Source organism: Heterodontus francisci, chromosome 29, assembly GCF_036365525.1.
Source record: "Heterodontus francisci isolate sHetFra1 chromosome 29, sHetFra1.hap1, whole genome shotgun sequence".
Classification (NCBI taxonomy): domain Eukaryota; kingdom Metazoa; phylum Chordata; class Chondrichthyes; order Heterodontiformes; family Heterodontidae; genus Heterodontus; species Heterodontus francisci.
The window spans coordinates 44834908-44855389 of NC_090399.1; the positions used below are offsets into that span (position 1 = coordinate 44834908).

General features: G+C 48.7%; 1 protein-coding gene across 1 annotated transcript; it reads right to left on the reverse strand.

Annotated features, from left to right (window-relative positions):
• Positions 1–3453: 3453 nt before the first annotated feature.
• Positions 3454–8222, reverse strand: LOC137345810 (zinc-binding protein A33-like). Its single transcript, XM_068009059.1, has 4 exons — positions 8124–8222; positions 6277–6380; positions 6045–6160; positions 3454–4016 (listed from the first exon to the last, which is right to left on the reverse strand). Exons 1-4 carry the CDS (start codon positions 8220–8222, stop codon positions 3454–3456), a joined length of 882 nt encoding a protein of 293 aa, XP_067865160.1.
• Between the last annotated feature and the right edge of the window lie 12260 nt (positions 8223–20482).

The window sequence follows — 20482 nt, forward strand, 5'->3', positions numbered from 1 at the left end:
CTTTTCATTACATGGCTAAGTGTACACAATACTCCAGGGATGATCTAACCAAGGCTCGATATTAGTTTCGCAGGAAACTTCTTTTACTTTTCACATCTATCCGTCTAGAAATAGTGTTTGGTTTAAAGAAATTACAAAGACAATCCATGACACTGGTTTTTTTTTTTAAAACCAAGGCATTTATTGGAGTTATTTCTGGCATTAAGCAATATATTTTCGACAACACATTGACTGAAAACATCTAAACCAAAATTTTAAAACAGCCACACAACTTTGCACTCTATATCTTCAGCGAGTTTAATTCCAGATACAGTTGGGTTTACATTCTTTGAATCTGTCTGTAGAATTAATGAAACTGTTATGTTCTCTCAATGACATACAATTCTTAACAAAAAAAATTCTTCTTCTTTATTCCATTTCTATAACAGTCCTGGCTTTTGTTAACCTCCCTCGAAGGTTATCCTTTGGATTCATCACACAGCACAGAACAAGATGCGACAATTGACAAGGATAAACAAACGTGCAAATGTTGGAGATACGTTAAAAATCATCTGCTGTGAGAAAATGTAGGTTACCATTTCGTGCACAGGTCCCTTAGTTAGAAATCCAGAGAGTCCAAAGAGTCACTTCCAACCAAGGGTCTCCGCTCTGCCTCCCCTCATTTTGAGGACCTGTCCAGGCATTTTCTACGTCTTTGAATATAAGGGGATGTTTTTTGGTCCCTGCTATACTATCTCCCTACCACTCGATGGCATCATTGCATCTCCTTTTAATTTTACACATCATGCAGCGGCTTCAAGAGCTGCAGCAGGTCCGAGTGCAAAACTAATGCCTTATTATTCTAAGTACGTACTCAAAGGTGGTCTGGTTCAAGACAAAGTCTGCAAAAGACCTGCCGTTCCCAGACGGAAAGCAATAAGATTAATGCATCCAAGGATGTGAAATATCCTTGGATTCAAAGCAAAAGGCAGCCCTGTGTGGCTGATGGTCAGTTTGTTATTTGGTTCCCATCTCAATAGAAGATCTGTTCATTCTGGGGAATAGAAAACTCTTTCATTTTGGGAGTCCAGTGTCCCATCAAACACTCCCAGGGCAGGTACAGCAGGGGAGGAGGGTTTCTTGGATTTTCAGTGTTGTTGAATCCTCCAGCTTCGATTTTTAAAAAAATAAAAAAAATTTCCAGGACTCAGAAAAAAAAAAAAAAAAATGGGTTAGATACAGAGTAAAGCTCTCTCTACACTGTCTGGTTAAGCAATGGATCAATGCAGTATCTGTGGCCAAGCTGACAAGCAGCCTAATGTTATGTTTTTTTTATTCGTTCATGGGATGTGGGTGTTGCTGGCTAGGCCAGCATTTTATTGCCCTTCTCTAATGGCCCTTAAGAAGGTGGTGGTGAGCTGCCTTCTTGAACTCCTGTAGTCCGTGTGGTGTAGGTACAACCATGGTTCTGTTAGGAAGGGAGTTCTAGGATTTTGACCCAGCGACAGTGAAGGAACGGTGATATAGTTCCAAGTCAGGATAGTGTGGGACTTGGAGGGGAACTTGCAGGTGATGGTGTTCTGACACACCCACTGCTCTTGTTCTAAGTGGAAGAGGTCGCAGGTTTGGAAGGTGCTGTCCAAGGAGCCTTGGTGAATTGCTGCAGTGCATCTTGTTGCCAATTTAGTGCCCAATTAGGGATAAGAATCCCGGATGGACCAGATTCATGTGGGTTCCTGATCACCAGCAGAATGATGGGATTGGGCTGGGGTGGGGAAGTGGAGGAAAGACAGACCTTCATCCCATCAGTCATAGCTGACTTGGAATCTATTGCTCCAGAGGTGAAGTTAGGAACTGGAGGAGGCCATTCAGCCCCTCGAGTCTGTTCTGCCATTCAATGAGATCATGGCTGATCTGTATCTTAACTCCATTTACCCACCTTGGCCCTGTAACCCTTAATACCCTTACCAAACAAAAATCTACCAATCTTCGTTTTGAAAGTTCCACTTGACCCCTCAGCCTCAATAGCTTTTTGGGGGAGAGTTTTTCAGATTTCTATTAGGCTTTGTGTGAAGAAGTGCTTCCTGACATCAGTTCTCAATAGCCGAGCTCTAATTTTAAGGTTCTGGCCCCTTGTTCTGAACTCCCGTACCAGAGGAAATAGTTTCTCTCTATCTACGCTATGGACTCCTTCAACCATCTGAAGCATCACTCCTTAACTTTTTTTTAAGAGAGATACAGCACTGAAACAGGCCCTTCGGCCCACCAAGTCTGTGCCGACCATCAACCATCCATTTATACTAATCCTACATTAATCCCATATTCCTACCACACCCCCACCTTCCCCTACCAACTACCTATACTAGGGGCAATTTACAATGGCCAATTTACCTACCAACCTGCAAGTCTTTGGCTGTGGGAGGAAACCGGAGCACCCGGCGAAAACCCACACAGTCACAGGGAGAACTTGCAAACTCCACACAGGCAGTACCCAGAATTGAACCTGGGTCGCTGGAGCTGTGAGGCTGCGGTGCTAACCACTGTGCCACCCAATCTTCTAAACTCACGGGAATACAAGCCTAGTCTATGCAAGCTGCCCCCATAAATTAAACCTTTCAGCCCCTGTATCATTCTATTCAATCTGTGTTGCGGCCTCTCCAAGGCCAATATATCCTTACTGTTTGTTACCTCCTGCTGGTTCGCCGAAGACTTAGCCTCTGCAAATCCAAGCTGGCTCTCCCTGATCAGCTCAGCTTTGCTCATGCTGAGTCACTCTCTCCTGAAAAACAGATTCTAGTAACTTCCCCACAACACACTTAATAGGTCTAGAATTTGCTAGTTTATCTCTCTTAGCCTTCGTAAACAAGGAGTGACACTGGCAATTTTCCAAAGCTAGGGAAAGTTCCCGAATTGAGAGAATTTTAGAAGCTGGAACATCAACAATTTCCTCAAGCTTTGTTTTAAATTCCCTGCAGTGGAAACCATCCTGGAGATTTGTTCCTCTTCAGTCTCATTATTTTCTCCATTACTTTTTTTTTTACATATTAAATGTAGTAAGTTCCTCCCCTTGACTTATATTCCCTCATATCGCTGGTAATTTATTATCTTATTCTTCTGCGAAGACTGATACAAAGGAATTATTCAGCAGGTCTACCATTTCCTTATTTTTCAATTACAAAGTCACACGCATCTTTTATTAAAGTGCCCACTTTACTCTTAATCCAAACTCATTCTCCGAATGTATTTGTAAAATCTTTTGCTGTGTTAGTGTGAAAGGGTAGCGCACAGATTGGTCTCTGTCCTCTTTGTTTTTAAATGTGAGAGAAGAGTTACAGATTGCACTGCTCTCTTTTTATCGTGAATATTTGGAGTGCTGGAGACTGCAGCGGCTGTTACTCTGGGAATGCGTGGAGACCAATGTGGACGTGGAGACAGAGGGAGAGAGTGCAATTTGTTAACCGATAGACAAGTTCTTTAGATTCCCAGGGTGATGAGTCTCAGTGAGTCTCCTTTGTGGGCGATGTAGAAGTAGGGATAAATCGCCTCGGTGAAGTTGTCCGTGAAAGTATACAGATGAGACATATCGTCAGCATTGTAAAATGAGACCAGTCCAGCCGAATAGTCCAGATAAACCCCCAACTTCCTCAGTCTCCCTTTCAGCCGCAGTTCAATCGGAGGCGATGTGAGGGCAGTGTAGTCTCCGTCCTGCAGAGCCAGAGCCCAGACTCCAGCCTGCGGCTCGGGCGTGAAGAACTTGCGGCTCTCTTGCCAGTGGAAGGGGGCGAACCCCCTCTTCCTGGGGACGGAGGCTTTAGCCACGCCCACCTGCCAGATGGTGCTTTCGCCCACCTCCACCTCCCAGGTGTGCATGCCCGACATGAAGCCCTCGGACCCGAGAACGCTGAGCCAGCGGCTGAACCTCTCCGGGTTGTCGGGGATGTCGTCCTGCCGGTCGCCCACTCGCACCTCGGTGCCGTCCCGCGACAGGATGAGGTGGGAATTTGCGGTTAACGGGTCGAGGGTCAGGAGAGTCGGAACTGAAACACAGAGAGACAGAGGAGAGAAAGAGAAATGTTAGACTGTTGGTAATGGCCACGGAAAACTTCTGGAAAATAACAGGCAGCATCTGTGGAGACAGGAAGGGAGTGGTAACATTTCATAGAATCATAGAGTGGGACAGCACAGAAGGAGACTATTCGGCCCATCGTAGAGCGATCTAACTCGCCCCACTCTGCCGCTCTTTCCCCATTGCCCTGCAAATGTTTCCTTTTCAAGTCTATCCAATTCCCTATTCAATGTCAGGAATCTGAATCCACCACCCCTTCAAGCAGGGAATCCCAGATTATAATGCTGTATAAACAATAAAAATTCCACTCATCGCCCACATTGTCTCTTTCGTTTCAAACTATTGGTGCTAAATAGTCACTCAAGGCCCAAATTTGTAAAATTCCAACATATTTTTGTTTTAAATTAGTTGGGACACACAGAGATCTTACACAAGTGACCTAAAGCTACAGTAGGGCCATTCCTACCTGGTAGAGAGAAATTTCATGTCCTGTTTTTGGATTACACAGACTCTAATCCTTCTCCATGGCCGGTCTCCCAGACCGAGCCAGGTTATTCCCAAACCTGGAGCTCAACGTGACCCTGAACTGAGTTTCCAAGACCGTCTATTTCCACCTCCGTAACTATGTCTTTCTCCGCCCCGGTCTCGGTCCTTCTGCTGCAAAAACCCTTGGCTCCCTCCAGACTCAACTATTCCAGAGCTCCCCTGCCGGCCTCCCATCCTCCACCCGAAATAAACTTGGAGCTCATTCAGAGCTCTGCTGCCCGCATCCTGACTCAAACCAAATCCTGTTCACCCAGCACTCTTGTGCTCGCTGACCCACATTGGCTCCCAGTCTGGCAACACCTCAAATATAACATTCTCATCCTCGAGTTCAGATTCCTCCGTGGTTTCAGCCGGGCCTCAGTCGCGTCACGTTTGCTTTTAAGTCAGAAAGTTGTGGGTTTAAGTTCCACTCCAGAGAATTGAGCGCAAATTCCAGGCTGACACTCCCAGTGCATTACTGAGGGAGTGCTGCACTGTCGGAGGGTCAGTACTGGGGGAGTGCTGCACAGTCAGAGGGTCAGTACTGGGGGAGTGCTGCACTGTCGGATGGTCAGTACTGAGGGAGTGCTGCACTGTCGGAGGGTCAGTACTGAGGGAGTGCTGCACTGTCGGAGGGTCAGTACTGGGGGAGTGCTGCATTGTCAGAGGATCAGTACTGAGGGAGTGCTGCACTGTCGGAGGGTCAGTACTGAGGGAGTGCTGCACTGTCGGAGGGTCAGTACTGAGGGAGTGCTGCACTGTCCGAGGGTCATTACTCAGGGAGTGCTGCACTGTCAGAGGGTCAGTACTGAGGGAGTGCTGCACTGTCGGAGGGTCAGTACTGGGGGAGTGCTGCACTGTCAGAGGATCAGTACTGAGGGAGTGCTGCACTGTCGGAGGGTCAATACTGAGGGAGTGCTGCTCTGTCAGAGGGTCAGTACTGAGGGAGTGCTGCACTGTAAGTGGGTTAGTACTGAGGGAGTGCTGCACTGTCAGAGGGTCAGTATTGAGTGAGGGCCGGAGTGAGTTGGGGAGGGAGATGATCAGTAATCCGGAGTGAGGAGGGGAGGGAGATGATCAGTAATCCGGAGTGAGGAGGGGAGGGAGATGATCAGTAATCCGGAGTGAGGAGGGGAGGGAGATGATCAGTAACCCGGAGTGAGGAGGGGAGGGAGATGATCAGTAATCCGGAGTGAGGAGGGGAGGGAGATGATCAGTAACCCGGAGTGAGGAGGGGAGGGAGATGATCAGTAATCTGGAGTGAGGAGGGGAGGGAGATGATCAGTAATCCGGTGTGAGGAGGGGAGGGAGATGATCAGTAATCCGGAGTGAGGAGGGGAGGGAGATGATCAGTAACCCGGAGTGAGGAGGGGAGGGAGATGATCAGTAACCCGGAGTGATGAGGGGAACAGGCTGAATCCAGTGCAAGTCCCCACCATTCCCTCGATAAAGAAACCCAATGAGTGATACTTACCTGGTTCGATATGTCTGAACATTCGCTTCCACACTGCATACTGGAGAGGGAGATTGAACCCACCCTGGCTCAGATCTATAGGCAGTTCCTTGGGTTTCCTTAATAGGTTTCCGGACCTGTAGAGAGCAGTGAGATCAGTGTCATGCTAAGCATTAAGAAGAGTGCCGAAGTTCATCATTGTATCACTGCACATAGTTAAAGTTCCCGAGTTCAAATCCACCCCCCTGGAGACCAACGCAAGTTTGAGAATAGCAATGAAAGTTTGTAATGGATTGCATTGAGCATGGGCTTAATGTTGACTTTGGGTTCATTGTGCAAAATGGTAAATATCCATTGCTGTAGAGAAGTCAGTAACAAAGAAAACGAGGAGAGCTGTATTACTAGCATCTGACTTGCTAGCATCTGTTTTGCACCAACTTTTTATCTGTGTTCCACTTAAATGGTGTGGGCAGGACAGAATGCTCAAGGTCACTGTGTAATAATAGTGGGGGAAGGAGAGGGTAGGAGGGACAGAATTAATTCAGGAAGTAGTGATAAGGAAACAAGGGGTGAAAACGCATTTAGACTGTAGGAAGAAGGAATGATCGAGGGATGTGCGGCAACCTAGAGCTCTGTCTGTCTGGGAGTTAAATGAGGAGATTGTGCGAAGAAACTAATTTCCAACACAGTGAGGGTGCATGAGAGGGATAGAGTGGAGACAGGGAGAGTGAGAGGGAGAGGCAAGAGACAGCAAGGGGGGAACAGAGACGGGAGAGAGAGAAGGGGGCAAAAGAGAGAGGGGGCGAGAGAGAGGGGGAGAGATGGGGGTCGAGTGAGAGGGGGCATGCGAGAGACAGAGAGAAGGGGGCAAGAGAGAGAAGTGGGTGTGTGAGAGAGAGAGAAGGTGACAAGAGAGAAGGGGGTGTGAGAGAGAAGGGGGTGAGAGAGAGAAGGGGGTGTGTGAGAGAGAGAGAAGGGGGTGTGTGAGAGAGAGAGAAGGTGACAAGAGAGAAGGGGGTGTGAGAGAGAAGGGGGTGAGAGAGAGAAGGGGGTGAGTGAGAGAGAGAGAAGGTGACAAGAGAAAAGGGGTGAGAGAGAGAAGGGGGTGAGAGAGAGAGAGAGAAGGGTTGAGAGAAAGGGGGCACGAGAGAGGGCACGTGTGAGAGAGGGGGAGTATGGGGGGCACATGAGAGAGAAGGGGGCATGTGAGAAAGGGGGGCGCATGAGAGGGGTCACATGAGAGAGGGGCAAGCGAAAGAGTTGGGCACGTGGGAGAAGGGGCTTGTAAGGCAGGGGGCCATGCAAGAGAGAGGTCACATGCAAGAGAGAGGGGGGAGTATGAGAGAGAAGGGTGCACGGAAGGGGGTGTGCGAGAGAGAGGGGTATGTAAGAGAGAGGGGGCGTACGAGAATGTGGGGGAGTGGCAAATGAGAGAGAGGGGCACACGAGGGAGAGGGGGCATGTGAGGGGGAGGTGTGAGAAAGCAGAGGCGTGAGAGAGAAGAGACACATGAGAGAGGGGTGTATGAGAGTGGGTGAGTAGGTGTGAGAGAGAGGGGTTTGGGAGAGTGCGAGAGAGAGAAAGAGATGGGGAAGGAGGAGAGAGATGGAGGGGAAGGGGAGAGAGGGGGAAGGAGTGAGAGGGGGACAGAGTGGGAGTGAAACTGGGGGAGAGAGAAGGAGGGATGGAGAGAGGGGGAGAGAGAGGGGAGGGAGAATTAAAGGCAGTGAGAAAGAGAGCGGGGTAGAAAGAGGGAGAGTGAGGAGAGAGTGCGTGAACTAAAATGTGGGAGTTGCTGGTCAGATCATCAGTTGTTTCTTGCATCCTGTCTGGGAATGTTGGATAAATTCCAGAAGGATCTCTGCAGCTATGGGAGCATTAGGCTTGGGTTTTATAGAGAGTTTAACGACATTAATGTGAAAAGAGCTTTGACCCTAAAGAAAAGTCGTGTGTGTTGGTAATAGGCTCAGTGATGGAAGAGATGTGGGGGCTGGAGATTGTCAACTTCCTCCCCAGCCAATGGATAGTGGCTGGTGTCTGTGCTGATTGTCCAACTGGCAACAGCAGTTATCCAGCTGGGGGAGTACATTGAGAATCTACATCAATAGATGACAAAGGACTAATGGTGGAGCCATTGAGGGCAAGAGATGGGAGCTGCTGGTTGGGCCAGTGAGAGACTTGAATGAACTGTTCCAACATTGGTTCCTACATCTACTGCCTTGTCACAGGTTCATGAGATAGGTCTGGATTGAGAAGACGATTCAGCCCATCATTGCTCACTCCCCTAGAAAGATGCAGCAAATCACCCATTGCAGCATTCCAGGCCTCTCGTCTCCTCTATCGTACTGAGAATGCCATTCTGGGTGTTATTCCCTCTTAGTGTGAACAACTTCCTAGCTTCCATGCCACCTTTACAGGGCAACCAGGGGTGGGCAACAGATGTGGCCTTCACCAGTGTCACCCGGCTTCCTAGAAAAACAATGAAAGAAAATCTCCAAGGCTTAGGTATCTCCCTGACATTTCAATGCCCAGGACTGGATAAGGATGCCCAAGGGTCAGAGTCTGAGCACACCACAGCACAGTTTGAGCGTGACATTTCCCCGACAGCCCTTGATCAGGTAAGCTCAGCATTCTTATTGTTAGTTCAGCATTGGAACATAGGAGCAGGAGTAGGCCATTCAGCCCATCGAGCCTGCTCCGCCATTCAATCTGATCATGGCTGATCATCGACTTCAATGCCTTTTTCCCACACTATCCCTATATTCCCTTATGTCATTTGTATTTGGAAATCTGTCAATCGCTGCCTTAAACATACTCAATGACTGAGCTTCCACAGCCCTCTGGGGTAGAGAATTCCAAAGATTCACAACCCTCTGAGTAAAGAAATTTTTCTTCCTCTCTGTCCTAAGTGGCTTCCCCCTTATCTTGAAATTGTGTCCCCTGGTTTTAGATTCCCCGACCAGGGGAAACATGTTCGCTGCCTCTACCCTGTCTATCCCTTTAAGTATTTTGTAGGTTTCAATGAAATCACCTCTCATTCTTGGAAACTCTAGAGAATACAGGCCCAGTTTCTCCAATCTCTCTTCATAGGACAGTCCCGCCATCCCGGGAACAAGTCTGGTGAACTTTTGTTGCACTCCCTCTATGGCAATAATATCCTTCCAAGGTAAGGGGACCAAAACTGCACATTGTACTTCAGGTGCTGTCTAACCAAGGTTCCATACAATTGAAGCAAAACTTCATTACTCCTGTACTCAAATCCTCTTGCGATAAAGACTAACATACCATTAGCCTTCCTAATTACTTGCTGCACCTGCATGTTAGCTTTCAGTGACTTATTGACAAGGACACCCAGATCCCTTTGTACATCTACACTTTCTAATCTCTTACCATTTAAGAAATACTCTGCACATCTATTCCTCCTACCAAAATGGATAATCTCACATTTTTCCACATTATATTCCATCTGCCACTTTCTTGTCCACTCACTAAGTCTGTCCAAATCCCCTTGAAGCCACTTTACATCTTCCTCACCACGCACATTCCCACTTAGTTTTGTGCCATCAGCAAACTTGGAAATACAACATTTGGTCTCAGATCCAAATCATTGATATATATTGTGAACAGCTGGGGCCCAAGTTCTGATCCTTGCGGTACCCCACTAGACACAGCCTGCCAATGCGAGAATGACCCATTTATTTATTTTCTGCCTGTTAACCAATCTTTAATCCATGCCAGTATATTATCTCCTATCCCATCTGCCTTAATTTTGCTAACCAACCTCCTGTGGGGGACTTTATCAAAAGCCTTCTGAAAACCCAAGTATACCATGTCCACTGACTCCCCTTTATCAATTCTGTTAATAACATCCTCAAAAAACTCTAGCAGGTTCAAACATGATTTCCCATTCATAAATCGATGTTGACTATGCCTAATCAGATCATTATGATCCAAGTGTCCATTTAATCACATCCTTTAGAATACATTCTAGCATTTTCCCAATGACTGATGTAAGGCTAACAGGTCTGTAGTTCCCTGTGTTTTCTCTCTCCCTCCCTTCTTAAATAGTGGGGTTGACATTTGCCACCTTCCAATCTGCAGGAACCACTCCAGAATCTACAGAATTTTGGAAGATGATCACCAATGCATCCACTATATAGCTACCTCTTTCAACACTCTGGGATGTAGAATATCAGGTCCTGGGGACTTAACCTTCAGCCCCATTAATTTCTCCAATACAACCTTCTTACTAATACTAATTTCCTTCAATTCCTCATTCCCCCTAATCCCTTGGATCTCTAATTCTGGGAGATTTCTTGGCTGGACATCTTCAGCGTTGAGTTTAATAAAGTTGATAAAATCTCCCAGGGGTTTGGGGCGATGGTGTGGGTGGGATCTTCTGCTGTGACCTAAGAAGTCCTTATCCGTTACAGCACCGTTCCGGCATTCAGTGCCTCATCCATGTTCCTTTCTGGCTGGCAACTACTTTATACTCTCCCATTTTAAGTTTTGCTTTGCAGGTCCAGGACTGCTGCTGATGACTGAATGGCCCTTCCCTGGTTTGGTGGCATTTGTTTCTCAAACTTCAGCCAATCTGGCATAAGTTAGTAGCAGTAAGTAAGGGGTGGACATTTGATGCCAGCTCTGTGCCGAGCTGGCAGGTTGAAAATGCGCCCCCAACATTGTGTTGATTGGTGGGGCACCCAGTCAGCATGTTACCAACCCCTCTTCTCAACAGGTGGGGTCAAGACCTGGGGGGGTGGGTGAGGGTTGGGGGGGGGGGGGGGGGCGGGGTGGTCGTCATTTTTGCAAGTCGCCCCAGGCCCAGGTAAGGGTCCCATGCTCAGGATTACAACCCAGCAAATTTACGATGGCGATGGTGGAAGGGCTAGAATCTCAAAGCTACTTCCAGGCGGAGGATCCTTCGGCAAGAGGGCTTGTGTTTCCTTTAAAGCACACGAGGAAGGCAACGGGAAATCCCCCTCGCATACCTTTTCCCTCGTCTCATCGCTCATTTCTCATGGAAGTTACAAAATGGGAGGATCCAACGAGGAACTGGAGAGGAGTGTGAGGCGTGGAGAAATGGGCAGAGGACCTGCCCTTGGGTAGATCACCACCACTGCTGTGTCCCAGCATGTCTCCCTCCCTATCCCCTAACCGTTAACCTATATCCAATGCAGTCTCCTCTATATTGGGGAGACCAAACGAACATTGGGTGACTGCTTTGCGGAACACCTCCGCTCAGTCCGCAAGCACGACCCTGAGCCTCCGGTTGCTTGCTGTTTCAACACTCAGCCCTGCTCTCATGCTCACATCTCTGTCCTTGGCCTGCTGCAGTGTTCCAGTGAACATCAACGCAAACTCGAGGAACAGCATCTCATTTTCCGATTCGGCACTCTACAGCCTTCTGGGACTCAACACGGAGTTCAAAAATTTCAGAGCATGACTGGCCTTTTTTTCATTATTGTTTTATTTTATTTTTTAACCACGTGCCTGCCTTAAACTTGGTTTTTCATGTTTCTGCTTTTGGACTGAGGCGTCTATTACTCTGCCATTAACACTCTCTCTGGATTAATGCTTGGTCTTTCACCACAAGCATTAACATGCTCTTTGCCTTTGTCCCATGACAGCTTTGTCATTTAATCTCTCCTGCCCTCTGCCCTATCCTTCCCTTTCGTTCTCTTCCCCACGCACCCCCACTTTATTTGTTTAAAACCTATTACATTTCTAACCTTTGCCAATTCTGATGAAAGGCCATGGACCTGAAACGTTAACTCTGCTTCTCTCTCCACAGATGCTGCCAGACCTGCTGAGTTTTTCCAACATTTTCTGTTTGTATTCCAATCTCTTAACCTGTCTCCAGGTAACGTGGTTAGGGTTGGTACTCTACAAACTCAAGATCAAGTAGGTGGAGAGGTCTCCTTGACCTAAACCTATCCTGTGGTTTTGTGGCTGAGCAGAGGAGTTGAGGTCATGGGGAGATCCCTAAGCAGCTCCCAGCAGCTGATAAGTGGGTGCGGGTTGCATAATTGAGCATTGCCAGCTGGCAACCTGGGCTATGAAAGTGGTGCCCCTGTCAATGAAAGTAGCAGAAACGAATAGAGAATGGAAAGGAAAGACCTTATATGTATTCCCCACACTTAGTTTACTTTTATTGCTATTAATACACTATCACAGGAAAGCTCGACAGTAACCGAATCTGTTCGGTCAGAAGTAGGTTCGCTTTTAAATGACATTGTGTTGTGAGCAACACTCCATGAACTATTGCTGGGACAGAATGGATCAAGTCTAACTGGATATACATAGGAAAAGGTCACACACCTGTCAAATATAGTGCCAATGTTCTAAAACACAAAGAAATGAGGAAATGTCAGCACAAAACTTACATAGCGAGGTGCAAACAAGCTCGAGGCAGAAAAGCATTCAATGGTTAACATTTATTTGAGAGGGCGACGAGTTAGGCACTCAACCTCTACAACCAAGTGCGGCGAAGATTTATCAGAATGATACCTGGACTCCAAGGGTTAAATTAGGAGGCGAGATTACACAAACTCGGCTTGTATTGCCTGGTATTTAGGCCAAGGGGTGACTTGATCGAAGTCTTCAAGATACCAAGGTGAGTGGATAGGGTAGATAGAGAGCAACTATTTCCACTGGTTGGGGAGCCTATGGCAGGGCTCAGAATTAGAGCCAGAGCCATCAGGAGTGAAGTTGGGAAACACTTCCACACGGAAAGAGCGGCGAGTAGTTTGGAGCTCTCTTCCGCAAATTGTTAACCTTTAAATCTGAGAATTGTCACCGACACAATTCAGCGATATGGGGCAAAGGCGGGTATATGGAGATAGGCCGCAGATCAGCCAGGATTTCATTGAATGGGTGGAACAGGCTCGAGGGGCTCAATGGCCGACTCCTATTCCCATGTTCTCACTACGCTGTTTGAATACGGAAACCTAGTTGGCAAATCAGCGGCTGACCCCACGAGCATCCTCTGTCCAGTCTCAGTTTTCACAGTCTCGGCAGCTACTTGTAGTTAGATAGCAGCCCTGAATGTGGAGGCTGGTGGATCGGGAGGTGACACCAAGGGGAACCTTCCACACTGTCCCATTGGACGCCTCAGTCCCAACCTCAGAAGAGCACCCCCCCACCCCTCCCAACCCCGCAGCACCAGTGCGACCATATTCTGTTCGCCGCATGGCCCTTTCTTCTCTTTGCTACTTGTCCCTCCTCTCCTGTAGCTCCTCACACCAGCGGATGTGCAGCTTCATGACTGTAGCTGCTCACAGCTACTTCGCCTGTAAGGCCATTCTTAATGTACTCCTTAGACCATTTGCTATTCATTTTACTTTCAATCTGGCATTCATTGCCCATCCCCAGATGCCCTGAGGTTGAATGGCTGGTCAAGTTGCTTCAGGAGGCCGGTAAATTGACACGGGACTGGAGTCATTTATAGGCCAGATTGGATAACGTTTCCTTCCGTAAAGGGCTTGAGTGAACCAATTGGTAGCTTCCTGGGGATTTCTTTCCTTTTTTTTTTAACGAATGCCAACTTGTCAGTTTTCAAATCCGAATTGAAATTGTCAAACTGCCACGGTGGGATTTGAACCCAGGTTGTGCGGATTATTACTCGAGGCCTCCGGATCACTGGCTCAGTCATGTAACCAATGCACCTGCCTAGTCCCCTGACGATTGATCTTTTCATGAATTCTACCCCATCTTAGTAACCTCCTAAAAGACACTTTGTACAATCTACCCCGGCAGGGACCCTACCCCACCCATTTAGTCTCTTAAGGCAAGGGTCTGCAATAAATACTTCCCGATCTCCGAAGGCAATTATAGAAAATTCTAGAATTTGCAGGGTGATGGTGAGTGGGACTAATTGGACTGCTCTTTCAAAGAGCCGGCACAGGTGTGATGGGCTGAATGGCCCTCTTGCTTGCTGCATCATTCTACATAGGATGACATCGGATATACGGCATAGAACCAGGCCATTTGGCCCAACCAGACCATGCTGGGATTTATGCTGCACTGCAGCCTCCTCCCATCTTTTCTCATCTAAATTTATCCTTGTAACCTTATATTCCCTTCTCCCTCATACGCTTGTCTAGCTTCCTCTTAAATGCATCAATATTAATCACTTCAACCACTCCTTGTGGTAGTGAGTTCCACATTCTCACCACTCTCTGGGTAAAGAAGTTTTTCTGAATTCCCGATTGGATTTCTTGGTGATTATATTATTTCTTGGTGATTATATTGACAGCCTCGTGTGATGCTCTTCCCCACATGAGGAAATATTCACTCTGTATCCACTTGATCAAAACCTTTCATAATTTGAAAGACCTCTGTTAAGTCACCCCTCAGCCTTCTCTCAAGAGAAAAGGGACACAGCCTGTTAATCCTTTCCTGACTGTTAGAGCCATGCATTCCTGATATCATCCTTGTGAGTCGAATCCGCACCCACTCAAGTGCCTCTTTATCATATGGCGACCAGAACCGCACGTGGTCTTTTAACTGTGGTCCAACCAAGGCTCATTCAAGATTTAGCATAGCTTCCCTGCTTTTCAATTCTAACCCTCCAGAAATAAAGCCCAGTGCTTGGTTTTCTGCTATCAAAAGAAGCCATTAAAAACGTTATTCTTGAGAATAATGCAGCGGGTTTCCTTACCTTAAGCAACGGAATATCATCCTGCGATAATTTATTTTTGATATCTGCTATTAAGTGACTAAGGGTGACAGGATTCCCTCCAGTTTGGGCATTGCTTTCTTCGAGTTGCTGCAGAAAATGTTCCTCTTGCATTTCAACCTGTGCCAAAATGGCACTTTGCTCCTTCTCCAGAAATTTCCGCAAAGAATCGAAAGCAGCATCGATCTTTTCTCGGACTGTATCGCCTTGATTCTGGGCAAATAAACACAATTTCAGACGCAAAAGAGCAACAGCTTGCCTAGCCCAGAGTGGATCTCTCAGTACTGTGCTGACGCTGCATGTCAGATGTATGGTCTTCCCGAGGACAAAGACACACTGGAAGCCCCGGTTGCAGTCCTGGGTGGGCGCACAGGATCCCGCGGCCGCTGTTTCGAAGAAGAGCAGGCGGTTTCCCCCGGGTTGCTGGCCGAAATTTACCTCTCAACCCAAGTCACTAAAACACATATTATGTCATCATGATCACACTGCTGTTGGTGGGAGCCTGCTGAAATAAAACTGACAGCTTTGTATCCTTCACTACAACAGTCATTCCAAATGTTGGTCACTGGTTTGATGAACAATATTCTAGATGCAGATCGAAGATGGAACTGTTTGTTACACACACAAGAATTCACGAAAGTAAGGTTGATGATTCCAATGCAAAAATCAAATAGACGGAAACTTCCCATCACCGACACACAGACCAGAGGGAATCTTCCCATCACTCCCACACAGACCAGAGGGAATCTTCCCATCACTCCCACACAGACCAGAGGGAATCTTCCCATCACTCACACACAGAGCAGAGGGAATCTTCCCATCACTCACATACAGACCAGAGGGAATCTTCCCATCACTCACATACAGACCAGAGGGAATCTTCCCATCACCGACACATAGACCAGAGGGAATCTTCGCATCACCGACACACAGACCAGAGGGATTCTTCCCATCACCGACACACAGACCAGAGGGAATCTTCCCATCACCGACACCCAGACCAGAGGGAATCTTCCCATCACCGACACCCAGACCAGAGGGAATTTTCCCATCACCGACACACAGACCAGAGGGAATCTTCGCATCACCGACACACAGACCAGAGGGATTCTTCCCATCACCGACACACAGACCAGAGGGAATCTTCCCATCACCGACACCCAGACCAGAGGGAATCTTCCCAAAACCGACACACAGACCAGAGGGAATCTTCCCATCACTCCCACACAGACCAGAGGGAATCTTCCCATCACTCCCACACAGACCAGAGGGAATCTTCCCATCACCGACACACAGACCAGAGGGATTCTTCCCATCACTCCCACACAGACCAGAGGGATTCTTCCCATCACCGACACACAGACCAGAGGGAATCTTCCCATCGCTCCCACAAAGACCAGAGGGAATCTTCCCATCGCTCCCACACAGACCAGAGGGAATCTTCCCATCACTCACACACAGACCAGAGGTAATCTTCCCATCACTCCCACACAGACCAGAGGGAATCTTCCCATCACTCCCACACAGACCAGAGGGAATCTTCCCATCACTCCCACACAGACCAGAGGGAATCTTCCCATCACTCCCACACAGACCAGAGGGAATCTTCCCATCACTCCCACACAGACCAGAGGGAATCTTCCCATCACTCACATACAGACCAGAAGGAATCATCCCATCACTGACACACAGACCAGAGGGATTCTTCCCATCACCGACACACAGACCAGAGGGAATCTTCCCATCACCGACACACAGACCAGAGGGATTCTTCCCATCACTCCCACACAGACCACAGGGATTCTTCCCATCACCGACACACAGACCAGAGGGAATCTTCCCATCACCGACACCCAGACCAGAGGGAATCTTCCCATCACCGGCACATAGACCAGAGGGAATCTTCCCATCACCGACACACAGACCAGAGGGAATCTTCCCATCACCGACACCCAGACCAGAGGGAATCTTCCCATCACCGGCACATAGACCAGAGGGAATCTTCCCATCACCGACACACAGACCAGAGGAAATCTTCCCATCAAAGAAACACAGAAAATAGGGAATCTTCCCATCACCGACACACAGACCAGAGGGAATCTTCCCATCACAGACACACAGACCAGAGGGAATCTTCCCATCTCTCACACACAGACCAGAGGGAATCTTCCCATCTCTCACACACAGACCAGAGGGAATCTTCCCATCACTCACACACAGACCATAGGGAATCTTCCCATCACCGACACATGGACCCGAGGGAATCTTCCCATCACTCACACACAGACCAGAGGGAATCTTCCCATCACCGACACACAGACCAGAGGGAATCATCCCATCACCGACACACAGACCAGAGGGAATCTTCCCATCACCGACACATGGACCCGAGGGAATCTTCCCATCACTCACACACAGACCAGAGGGAATCTTCCCATCTCCGACACACAGACCAGAGGGAATCTTCCCATCACCGACACCAGGAACCGAGGGAATCTTCCCATCACTCACACAGACCAGAGGGAATCTTCCCATCACCGACACACAGACCAGAGGGAATCTTCCCATCACCGACACAAGGAACCGAGGGAATCTTCCCATCACTCACACAGACCAGAGGGAATCTTCCCATCACCGACACACAGACCAGAGGGAATCTTCCCATCACCGACACACAGACAAGAGGGAATCTTCCCATCACCGACACAAAGACCAGAGGGAATGTTCCCATCACCGACACACAGACCAGAGGGAATCTTCTCATCACTGACACACAGACCAGAGGGAATCTTCCCATCACCGACACACAGACCAGAGGGAATCTTCCCATCACCGACACACAGACCAGAGGGAATCTTCCCATCACCGACACAAAGACCAGAGGGAATGTTCCCATCACCGACACACAGACCAGAGGGAATCTTCTCATCACTGACACACAGACCAGAGGGAATCTTCCCATCACCGACACAAAGACCAGAGGGAATCTTCCCATCACCGACACAAAGACCAGAGGGAATCTTCCCATCACCGACACAAAGACCAGAGGGAATCTTCTCATCACCGACACAAAGACCAGAGGGAATCTTCCCATCACCGACACACAGACCAGAGGGAATCTTCCCATCACCGACACAAAGACCAGAGGGAATGTTCCCATCACCGACACACAGACCAGAGGGAATCTTCTCATCACTGACACACAGACCAGAGGGAATCTTCCCATCACCGACACAAAGACCAGAGGGAATCTTCCCATCACCGACACAAAGACCAGAGGGAATCTTCCCATCACCGACACAAAGACCAGAGGGAATCTTCTCATCACCGACACAAAGACCAGAGGGAATCTTCCCATCACTCACACACAGACTAGAGCGAATCTTCCCATCAATCACACACAGACCAGAGGGAATCTTCCCATCACCGACACACAGACCAGAGGGAATCTTCCCATCACCGACACAAAGACCAGAGGGAATCTTCCCATCACTCACACACAGACCAGAGGGAATCTTCTCATCACTGACACACAGACCAGAGGGAATCTACCCATCACCGACACACAGACCAGAGGGAATCTTCCCATCACCGACACAAGGACCTTTGGGAATCTTCCCAGCACTCACACACAGACCAGAGGGAATCTTCCCATCAATCACACACAGACCAGATGGAATCTTCCCATCACCGACACACAGACCAGAGGGAATCTTCCCATCACTCACACACAGACCAGAGGGAATCTTCCCATCACCGACACACAGACCAGAGGGATTCTTCCCATCACTCACATACAGACCAGAGGGAATCTTCCCATCACTCACATACAGACCAGAGGGAATCTTCCCATCACTCACATACAGACCAGAGGGAATCTTCCCATCACTCACATACAGACCAGAGGGAATCTTCCCATCACTCACATACAGACCAGAGGGAATCTTCCCATCACTCACATACAGACCAGAGGGAATCTTCCCATCACCGACACACAGACCAGAGGGATTCTTCCCATCACGACACACAGACCAGAGGGAATCTTCCCATCACCGACACACAGACCAGAGGGAATCTTCCCATCGCTCCCACAAAGACCAGAGGGAATCTTCCCATCGCTCCCACACAGACCACAGGGATTCTTCCCATCACCGACACACAGACCAGAGGGAATCTTCCCATCGCTCCCACAAAGACCAGAGGGAATCTTCCCATCGCTCCCACACAGACCAGAGGGAATCTTCCCATCACTCACACACAGACCAGAGGGAATCTTCCCATCACCGACACACAGACCAGAGGGATTCTTCCCATCACTCCCACACAGACCAGAGGGAATCTTCCCATCACTCCCACACAAACCAGACGGAATCTTCCCATCACGCCCACACAGACCAGAAGGATTCTTCCCATCACTCCCACACAGACCAGAGGGAATCTTCCCATCACTCCCACACAGACCAGAGGGAATCTTCCCATCACTCCCACACAGACCAGAGGGAATCTTCCCATCACTCCCACACAGACCAGAGGGAATCTTCCCATCACTCACACACAGAGCAGAGGGAATCTTCCCATCACTCACATACAGACCAGAGGGAATCTTCCCATCACTCACATACAGACCAGAGGGAATCTTCCCATCACTGACACACAGAACAGAGGGATTCTTCCCATCACCGACACACAGACCAGAGGGAATCTTCCCATCACCGACACCCAGACCAGAGGGAATCTTCCCATCACCGACAGACAGACCAGAGGGAATCTTCCCATCACCGACACACAGACCAGAGGAAAACTTCCCATCAAAGAAACACAGAAAATAGGGAATCTTCCCATCACCGACACACAGACCAGAGGGCATCTTCCCATCACAGACACACAGACCAGAGGGAATCTTCCCATCTCTCACACACAGACCAGAGGGAATCTTCCCATCTCTCACACACAGACCAGAGGGAATCTTCCCATCACCGACACACAGACCAGAGGGAATCATCCCATCACTCACAGACCAGAGGGAATCTTCCCATCACTCACACACAGACCAGAGGGAATCATCCCATCACCGACACACAGACCAGAGGGAATCTTCCCATCACCGACACATGGACCCGAGGGAATCTTCCCATCACTCACATACAGACCAGAGGGAATCTTCCCATCACTCACATACAGACCAGAGGGAATCTTCCCATCACCGACACACAGACCAGAGGGATTCTTCCCATCACGACACACAGACCAGAGGGAATCTTCCCATCAGCGACACACAGACCATAGGGAATCTTCCCATCACCGACACACAGACCAGAGGGATTCTTCCCATCACTCCCACACAGACCACAGGGATTCTTCCCATCACCGACACACAGACCAGAGGGAATCTTCCCATCACTCCCACACAGACCAGAGGGAATCTTCCCATCACCGACACACAGACCAGAGGGATTCTTCCCATCACTCCCACACAGACCAGAGGGATTCTTCCCATCACCGACACACAGACCAGAGGGAATCTTCCCATCGCTCCCACAAAGACCAGAGGGAATCTTCCCATCGCTCCCACACAGACCAGAGGGAATCTTCCCATCACTCACACACAGACCAGAGGTAATCTTCCCATCACTCCCACACAGACCAGAGGGAATCTTCCCATCACTCCCACACAGACCAGAGGGAATCTTCCCATCACTCCCACACAGACCAGAGGGAATCTTCCCATCACTCCCACACAGACCAGAGGGAATCTTCCCATCACTCCCACACAGACCAG

What these genes read in the sequence shown, in the direction of transcription:
- LOC137345810 (XM_068009059.1), bottom strand. Translation starts at nt 8,222, where the DNA reads ATGTTGGAACAGTTCATTCAAGTCTCTCACTGGCCCAACCAGCAGCTC. An exon ending in GTCCTTTGTCATCTATTGAT is followed by an intron (nt 6,381 to 8,123) that starts GTAGATTCTCAA and finishes ACTTCTCTACAG; the next exon opens with CAATGGATATTTACCATTTT. An exon ending in CTATTCTCAAACTTGCGTTG is followed by an intron (nt 6,161 to 6,276) that starts GTCTCCAGGGGG and finishes TGCTCTCTACAG; the next exon opens with GTCCGGAAACCTATTAAGGA.